At 42.7% G+C, this 9,173-nt stretch overlaps 1 protein-coding gene across 4 annotated transcripts in view; it reads left to right on the top strand.

Annotated features, from left to right (window-relative positions):
- Nucleotides 1-2,038: 2,038 nt before the first annotated feature.
- The window catches only part of Aoah (acyloxyacyl hydrolase), a 241,346-nt gene continuing 234,211 nt past the window's right edge, over nucleotides 2,039-9,173 (top strand). For 3 of the 4 annotated variants that reach the window (XM_087591334.1, XM_087591331.1, XM_087591335.1), the window contains exon 1: nucleotides 2,041-2,472. Coding sequence is in view for 1 of the 4 variants with exons in the window: in NM_001191940.2 (NP_001178869.1) it covers nucleotides 2,349-2,472 (124 nt within the window). In the remaining 3 variants the exon portion in view is untranslated. Of the gene's footprint in view, nucleotides 2,473-9,173 lie in introns of all 4 variants that reach the window. The other variant, NM_001191940.2, reaches the window with a different exon arrangement.

Raw genomic sequence — 9,173 nt, 5'->3', positions numbered from 1 at the left:
CTTTTGTGACTAGGACCATTGAGGTTTGGTTTCAGGGGGTTGGGGGAGGCGGCATGTATATGTCACTTCTAGTGTCAGTAACACCGCTTGCTAATTTCTGTGTTCCTTTGATATTGCCCAGTAAGAACTCAGTTGTCAGGTGTGAAAAGCCGTGTATTGAATTCCTGCTAGATAGTAGGCACTTCGCTGCCATACCTCTCTGAAGAAAACTCTCCTCTTCCAGCAGAGGTAGGTCACCCACAGAGAGGGTAAGGGACCTGCTTACTGCTGAAGAGATACAGGGTCATTTACTGTGACAACTCAAAGCCCAAACTTACTGGATGTATTCAATGCCCCCAAGGTTGCAGGTGCAGCAGACTGATCACACCTCAGTGGTGACGAATATACAACTTGCACTGCCCCTGACCCTGAGGTTGTCCATGTTGAATGCAGCTGTGCATTCTCAGGCCTTGAGACTGTTCCAAATGCTTTTCTGGAACATTTCTTCAATCTCTGGGTCAGACAGACCTGATCATGCACTTGTGAAGATTGACTTGCCCAGAAAAGATGTTCAATAATTTCTGCCTTCTAGTGTTTTTGTCATTTCCCCAAACATTACATGTTGCCCTGCAACTATCATAGAGCCTTAGAATGTCACCTTTGCCCTGGGCAATAGATGTTGTCACATCTCCACGTAGGATATAGCCAGGTTGTGAATTTACTATACCTTTACTTCTTGTCTGGCATGGTGCTTTGGGTTCAATGTCACCTGAATCCTCATAGTAACCCTATACAGTAATACTACCATTACCCTAAAAATTTGAGAAAAATAGAGAAAGAAAATTGGCTTGCTTGCCTGTTACATTCCCCATGTAAAAGTAGATAGGAGAGTCAAACACTTTATTTTTTCAGTCACTCCACCATTCCATCTAAAGCTTCCCTCAATCACGTCAAAGATCAAAAGCAGCAGCGCTTGGTCAAACAAAGCACCTGCACTCAGATCAAGTCATTGTCAACTGGCAGGGCTAATTGTCCTTGAGAGAGGGCAGTGAGGAGAGGACATATTAGGGGTGACCACAGAGAGTCTGTATGGAGTAGGGATTGAGGACAGGTATGACGTATTGAATACATGTGAAACTGTAAAAAAAAAAAAGCTATTCTATTAAACAAAAAATGCTAATAAATTTAACTAACTTGAATAATTCTAAGTCTGCAGTAAGTTTTTCTCAGAGCCAAAGCAAGAAGGGACAATCATATGACTCTTATCTGGACTGAGGTACTTTAGCCTCTGAGCTCGACTTAGTGTTGCATGCAACTTTGGTATATCCTATTGAAAAAATGCCAAAACATTCCAATGTATCTTTTATTTTCAAGTCCTTCTCCCCAGATTGCTTTCCTCAGAAAAACAGTGCCAAATGCTGAAAAATCAGTCTCTTAAATGTGAGCAAATGCCCCTCAGGTGGAAAACATAAACACATCTTCAAATTCTCAAGGAAAATGATGCAGCTTGCCCAGGCAAGTCAATACGAGGTAGCTAGCTCTCACGTTTTCCCTTCTTATTAGATTGAGGATCTAGCCCTGCTGACAGTTCACTGTTTTCTGCATATCAAATAGAAGACTTTAAGAAAGCTGGGTCCTGCAAAGAATATTCTCTATTTGTCTGAGGAACGTCACCACTGACCAGAGGGTTCTCTGACAAAACAAGGAGTCCATCCTCACATATGCAGCCAGTTAGAAGAAAGTTAATAAGTATAAACATAATTCTGCATTACACTTTATAATCTTAATTGTTCTACATTACAACTGTAACTTCTTCACTATGTGGGTGCTGCCAATCTGATTGCTGAAGGGCTGTGTGCAGGTGGTGTTATGTTTCTTCTTAGGTTTTAGTTTTTATTTAATTTCATTTTGCAAGAATGAAAGGGGAAGGGCCTCTCTCTTCCAACCCAACAGGGTGCTTCGGGCAAACCTCAAGGTTCACGTGGTTTATGGTCACTGACTGCAATCAGAAGCCGGAAGTGCTGTCGCTGTCAATGTGCAACTTGGGTATTTCTTTTTCCTGAAGGCTTTACTCAGAGGGACTGTCCACCAAGGACTTCTCTAGCTCTTCCCAGATCTGGACATCTGAGCCTTTCTCCAACATCTCAGAATTGCCTCAGTGTGTGTGTGTGTGTGTGTGTGTGTGTGTGTGTGTGTGTGTGTGTGTGCGCGCGCGCGCACATATGCACATGCTCACTTGCATCATACTTGCTGCACAGTGTGTTCATGGCAGTGTGTATCAGGGTGTGGTAACTACAGAGGGGCCAGGCAGGGTTGAGAAGTAGCGTCATCTTGTAGCCAAGATCATAGCTCCTTGTACACAGCTCAGGATGAAGCCCCCCAGGAAAGTCTTCAAGACCACCCTTCTGTTTCTTCTGCTCTCTCACTCATTGGCCTCTGTGCCCTATGAGAGCCAGCCGGGTGCCAGCTCCTCCCACGGCCAAAACTGTGTAGGTATGTACATTTTAATTTTTTTCTCTGTGTTTGTGACAGTGAGTTCTGATACTTTGCTTGCACAATAATTCCTCAGCATCAAAATTAGATGTGGTAGCAAGTACCTGTCTATATTCCTAGCACTCAAGGAGATGAAGCAGGAAGATGACCAGATAGAAGATAGCCTGGGCTACATAGTGATACCCTGTCTCAAATGTAAACAAACAGAAACGCCTCTTCTGTGCTTGAGAAGGTTTTCTTTTGGATCAGCTCCCTTCATATCTGAAATTCTCAGTTCTCGACATGGTACTGAATTCAGACATCTGGACTGGATTACTGTCTTCTTTCTCTTCCTCTTGCTGATTCTTCTGCCCTTTACCTAGCCTTCTCCCTACCCTGTGTTCTCCTTAGTCAACATGGATAATAACATGTCCTTCACTGGGGAACTGACAACTAAGACCCTGCATGCGTGTCTATGACATCTGTACACAGTAAGAGTTCAGTCCCTCAGCTTCCTTCATTCTTTAGGGAATTTAGCTATAGTGACCTGACAGAAACTCTGAACACTGACTGAGATATGGCTTTGTGGCTTCTTCATAAAAACTTTTTATTTCCAAATTCTCTTCATATTTGCTTTGTATCTTCTGAGGACAGTGGGGAATAAGGTGAGATCTTCTATGCTGGCCAGTTGTATGCCAATTTGACACAAGCTGAAGTCACCTGAGAGGAGAGAACCTCAATTAAGAAGCCTCCATCAGATTGTCAAGCCTGCAGGGCATTTTCTTAATTAAGAATTCATGGAGGAGAGCCTAGTTCATTGTGTGTGGGTTGTTTCCTGGGCTTGGTGGTCCTGGGTTCTATAACAAAGCTGGCTGAGCAAGCCACGAGGAGCAAGCTCCCAGAGTCCAGATTCCTTCCCCATTTGAGTTCCTGCCCTGGCTTCCCTGAGTGATGGATATTAGCTGGAAGTGTAAACTGAGATAAACCCTTTCCTTCCCAAGTTGCTTTGATCATGGTGTTTCATCACAGCAATAATAACCTAACCAGGACAACTTCTATATTCATATTATACATGGGACACGTAGCAGTAGAGAGAGCTGAGATGGCATGGGCAGTGGAATCACATAGACTCAGAACAAAGAAATAATTACTAGTAAACAGACTCAATATGGACTCCTGGCCAAAAATCACTCTAGAAATAACCGTGATTGACAAGTATTACACACAGAGAACCTGGCACATGTTCTCTACCTAGGGGTTCTATGTAGAGGCAATAACAAAAAGTCTGACTTAGTCAGGTTTTGACAAAACCATGATCTTATTATGTACGTCAGGGAACACATCTTTAGAGACAAAGCCTTCTTTTAAAAATAAAACTCAAGGAACCTGATTCATTGGTTCCTTTGGAACCAGATCTAGAAGGGGGAGAGGTCATCTTTACTCAGTCTTTAGTTTTCTAAAATCACAGCTTACTGACATTCCATTTTCTCGCAGCAAACCTGCAAGCCTATCAAATGAAATGCACCAGGGAAAGTCTCTGAGAGTCACTTCTGTTTCCAGGGGGCTACAAAGGGACTTTGTGGGGTTAGTCTAGCAATCTACTGTGATGTCCCCAGATCTTCACACCAGGAGAGTAGACACAAGGTTACCATTTCTTTCCATGCCAGTTCCCCAGCAAGGCTATAGTATATTGGAAGCTGTGCTAAGAGAATTCCAGGAATATGCTCTGTATATTTACTGTTGCAGAACAAATGAAAATAATAACCATCTGTTGCAGCAGGATTTTTTTCAGTAAGGAATTTGGACACAGCCTGGATGGTGATTTTATGTGTCATGTAGGTAGGGACACTGGGTTGATGGGTCTGAAACTAAGATAGCTTCTATGCGCGTGCACACACACACCCACACACCTGGTCCTTCCCGCTTCCATCTCTACCTGCCCCCAGCCCACCATCAAAATCTACTCTATTTCCCTTTCCCAGGGGAGTCCATGCATCCTTGCTAGAGTCCTCCTCTTTACCTAACTTCTCTGAGTCTGTGGGTTATAGTTTGAATACCATTTATTTAACAATTAAAATCCAATTATAGGTGACTATATCTTATATTTGTCTTTATGGGTCTGGGTTACATCACTCAAGATGATTTTTGTATAGTTCCATTCATTTAACTGCAGATTTCATCATGTCATTTTTTAAAACCACTGAGTAATACTCCAGTGTGTAGATTAGCACCTTTTCCTTATCCATTCTTCAGCTGAGGGACATCTAGGTTTTTTTCACTTTCTGACTATTATGAATAAAGCAGCAATGAACATGATTGAACAAGTGTCATTGTGGTAGGATGGAGCATCCTTTGGATTATGTCTAAGAGTGATATAGCTGTGTTTTGGAGTAGACTGATTCTCAATTTCCTGAGGAACGACCATATGTATATCTATAGTGCCTGTACTAGTTTGCACGCCCCTAGCAATGGTGTACAAGTATAGTCTGTGGTCGAACAAGTTTGCATGCCCCTAGCAATGGCATACAAATATAGTGGCTGTACAAGTTCGCATACTCCCTGCCCTGCATCCTCACGAGCTGTCGCATGTGTTATTGATCTTAGAAGTAGCTGTCTTCCAGGAAGTTACTGCCCAATTTAGAGAAACATCTAGAGATTGCTCCTTTTCTGCAGCTCCCAGCACTTCAAAAAATACATGTCCTGTGCATATATTTATAACATATGTAATTTTGGGTAAATATAAAAATAATGACTCCTATGTCTTTTTCCAAGGCTCCTTAATATATTTATCTGTCCTTCCTCCCTCTCTTTTTGTATTAACTTCCATCCTCCCTTCCAAGTTAAAGCCCCCCAATTACCCATTTCTCCCTTCATATAACCTATGTCCTGATGTTCCCCACTCTCTAGCGCCCCACTTCTTCGTTCTTTTTTACTTTCCTAGTTCCAGTGACTATGCTAGGTTTCCTATTCACATCCCAGAGCCAAGAACCACAGATGAGAACCTGCAGTGTTTGCCTCCTACAGTCTGAGTTACACCACTCAGTACAATATGCTCTACTTCCATCCATTTACCACTGAATGCCATGATTTCTAATAGAGTTTTCTTTTTGAGCTTCATGTACAGGTCCCACGTCAGATGACATCTGGTGAACTATACATGTTTTTCTCTAATCTGTGTGTTTCTCTTCACTTTTATTACAGGGTCCCCTCTAGAAAAAAATTGTTTTACTTGATGAGTCCCTATTTTTTATCTCTTGTGCTGCTGTATCTAATAGATCCATTTTAAGTTGCTTGTGTCCATGTATTACTCTATTTTCTGCATGTTTATTCCTTTATCTTTGTTCCCAGACACTGAACCCCTAAGCAGCACATGGCAACCAGGCACGTGATCCCTGTTAAGACTGTAAGTGAGAGGAGTCAAATCAGGCCTGAGACAAGCTCAGGGACTGGATGCATGGATGGCAGGTGTGTAGTCCTAGATTTGATTCCCACTGCTCCCAAATAAATAAAAGAATCCAACTGATTTAAGATGAGTATGAAAAGAAGAAACATTTCTTAGGGTAGTCTAAAGAATGTGGCTTAGAATCAAAAGTCAGAGAAGTCATAAATCCTATAAATCAAGCCAGGAGTCAGGAAACAGTAAGCTCTAGAGACCTGGACATCATCGTCTCTTCTGACCTTTCAGTGCTCGCCCTGAGTCTGTTCTGCAGATGAGCTGTTTTCCGAGCTCTCTGAGCTTCGGTCAGCTCTCTGTGGCAGTACTCCATCTGCTTACCAATCTCAGATTTATAGCAGAGAATACCTGGGCTGTCATTATGCACTGAATAAGAGGCAAATGGGAACAAGGAAAGATCTAGGTGCAGATACAGATGCCAGAGGGGGCAGGGCTATTGCAACTGAGCAGATACTCCAAAAGGAATCATCACAGAAGGTGCCAGGCTACTGAGAGACATCCCATCACTGGTGAACTCCCATTAGCCTTGTACCATGGTATCAAACACTATACCTGGGAACACAGGTCTTGACTTCACCCTGAATCAGAGCTAGCTGTGGGAATTCCATGTCATTCACTAGCTGTCCCATTTGCCCTCTGGACTACGTGTTGCCTTACCAAAGGTCATAGAATCAGTAATAAGCCAGGTTCCATTTTGTAAAACATTAATTTCAGTCTGGGATGATTTACAGGCCACATAGTCCTTCTGCCTTTTCATTGATACTTAAATTAATTCACTGAGTTTTGAGGGTTTTAAGGTACTATTTAAGTCTTAGGTAGCCATAAGGTTTTTAAAGCTTCATTCATGCTCTTGTTCATGTTTTGTTAAGCATGTTCTCAGAGTCAGGCCATCTGCCCTCTGGTACACCCACAGAGGTTTCAGAAACTTTGGTTGGAATAAGAGACAAAGGTGTTTCTGTGGTCTTAAAATAGTATAAATGGGAAAAGAGTTTCATCAACAGAAACCAGAAAGGTTTAGACAGAGCTGGCAGGGAAGGTTGCAAATTCATGGTCACAATTTGGGTACGCACAGACTACAGTCTGTTTCTCTGTAACTGGGCAGTAGTTCACAGACATAGTTCCTGTGGGTAGCAGAAAGCATTTCCTTTTGCCATTCACATTTCCTGTGGATAGCAGGGGCTCTCCTCTTCCATCCCTCCCCTCTCAACAGTGACTTAGTTCTCAAATTATCACAATATTCCCAAAGGTCAGACTTGGAGTGAGGGATTCTCACAGCTCATGGGAGTCCCCAGAGCTCCATGAGCAGCAGCCAGGGCCTCAAGGCTGTAGAGTTCACAGGGCCATCTGCAGCAATCCTATGTCCCACCCTGCTGTTCTGCTTCCTGCCTGCAGCTCAGGACTTCCAGACCCTCAGAGTTTAGCAGATCACTCTGGTTCTGTGGGGGCCTCTCTGCTCGGTCCTCACTCTGGTAATCTTGCAAATCCTCTTCTCCTGAGTGCTCTGCCTTCGGTTCTAAGTTATCACTGACTTCAGTCCAATCTTTATTCAAATGGAAGCTTCCCGATCAGTTGAGTTGTTCACATCCTGTCTACTTTCTTTTCTCTGAAGTGTCTTAGAGTCAAAATCTTGAAAAGAAAAAAAAACAGATAAGTACAACAGAAAAAAGAAAGCATCTGTGACTTTGGGACAAGGTTACATGGTGAGCATAATTTCAGAAAATGGATAAGTTAATAATAATTGTTTACTCTTTATGAAAGTTCCATGGGAAAGAGGAAGGAAAAAGAGTTGCAGAGTATTAAGTAAAATCCCCTGTGGTTACAATGCGATCTACACTCTCTGTAGATCCTCCTAGACAGACTGAACCCAGAATTGTCTGTTACCAGTGCTCTCACAGTTGTCTCTGGATGCTGAGATCACTTGTGGCCTGTATTTTCTGTCCAGCGTTACTGAAAGTTCTAGCTATTCACATGGAAACAATTAGAAGAGAAAGGAAAGAAAGTCTAGGCTCTTAGACGGATGAGTCTGGAATCTGCCGCTCTGTACATGTGGCATTGGAAACATTGCTAAACCCTCTGCCCCTTCCTTCCCAGCAGGATGAGAATCACACAAGGTAAGGGATCAGGTTACACATAGCGATGCCACATCACGAGTACTCAGAAAATCAAAAATGAAATATGCCAAAATTGTGTTCTAAAATGCCCTGAGATTAAACCTATTGCAAAGCAGACACCAAGGAAACTGAGAGCACATGTGGAACATGCATGGTGTGTAAATCTGAGGGGTCTGAAGCAGAGATTCTGCTACAAAGAAAGATTTCACAGTGTTTTCTGGAAGATGTGAATGAGATATAGATGCAACATCCTTGAGTCTCCAATGGAAAAACTGAACAGTTGTGGTAACAGCTGCCTGAAGAGGTGGGAGATGGGTAAAACTGTAGTTTCATAGCTAAGCAAACAGGAAACTTCACAAATCCAGGCTCTCTTTTGGAAGGATTCTCACAGTCTGGGGAGCTTCTCCATTGCAGTGAGAGGAAGCAAGGAGAGCCTCTAAGACAGCTCAGGAAGTCCTTGAGGGACTCACCGTAGCAACGTTACAGTCACCACAAGGTGAATGAAGGCAGAAGCTTTGCAGGGCAACCGCAAATCTCCCCTAGGCACTCAGCAGAAATGCTGAGGAAAAGATGTTTTTAAAGAGACACATCTGCCAGGGAAGGCAGCCTGCAGTTTGATCCTCAGAGACCACATGCTGGCAAAAGAAGATGTGATTGATATGAGTTTTCCCCTGACCTTTGTACACAACTGTGGTATGAAAACTGACAGCACAGTTCTTACTCTTCAATGAACACACACTACGGAATTTTTCAATTAAATAATAAAATGTTTTCATTGCATGGCTTTCTATAGATACGTAATAAATTGTTCTCCACTATTAAGCTCGAATTTACAGGTATTTGTTGTCTCACAGTTTCTGTATATCAGAAATCTGGACATAGTGTAACTGGGTTCTTTGCTCAGGATTGAAAGGCTTGAAATCAAGATATCAGATGGGTTTTGTCTTAGATACTGGTCTATCACTGTGAAGAGACACCATGACCATAGCAGCATATAAAAGAGAGCATTTAATGCGAGACTTGCTTACAGTTGCACAGGGTGAGTTATGACCTTCAAGGCAGAGAACATGGCAGCAGGCAGGAAGGCATGGAGCTGGAGCAGTAGTTGGGAGCTTACATTTTGATCTGTAAAGAGAGCTGCAGGTTGTGATAAGGGC

Source organism: Rattus norvegicus, chromosome 17, assembly GCF_021556685.1.
Source record: "Rattus norvegicus strain SHRSP/BbbUtx chromosome 17, alternate assembly SHRSP_T2T, whole genome shotgun sequence".
NCBI lineage: Eukaryota > Metazoa > Chordata > Mammalia > Rodentia > Muridae > Rattus > Rattus norvegicus.
Note: the sequence above shows the minus strand (reverse complement) of the source record. Positions and strands in the feature narration are given on the sequence as shown.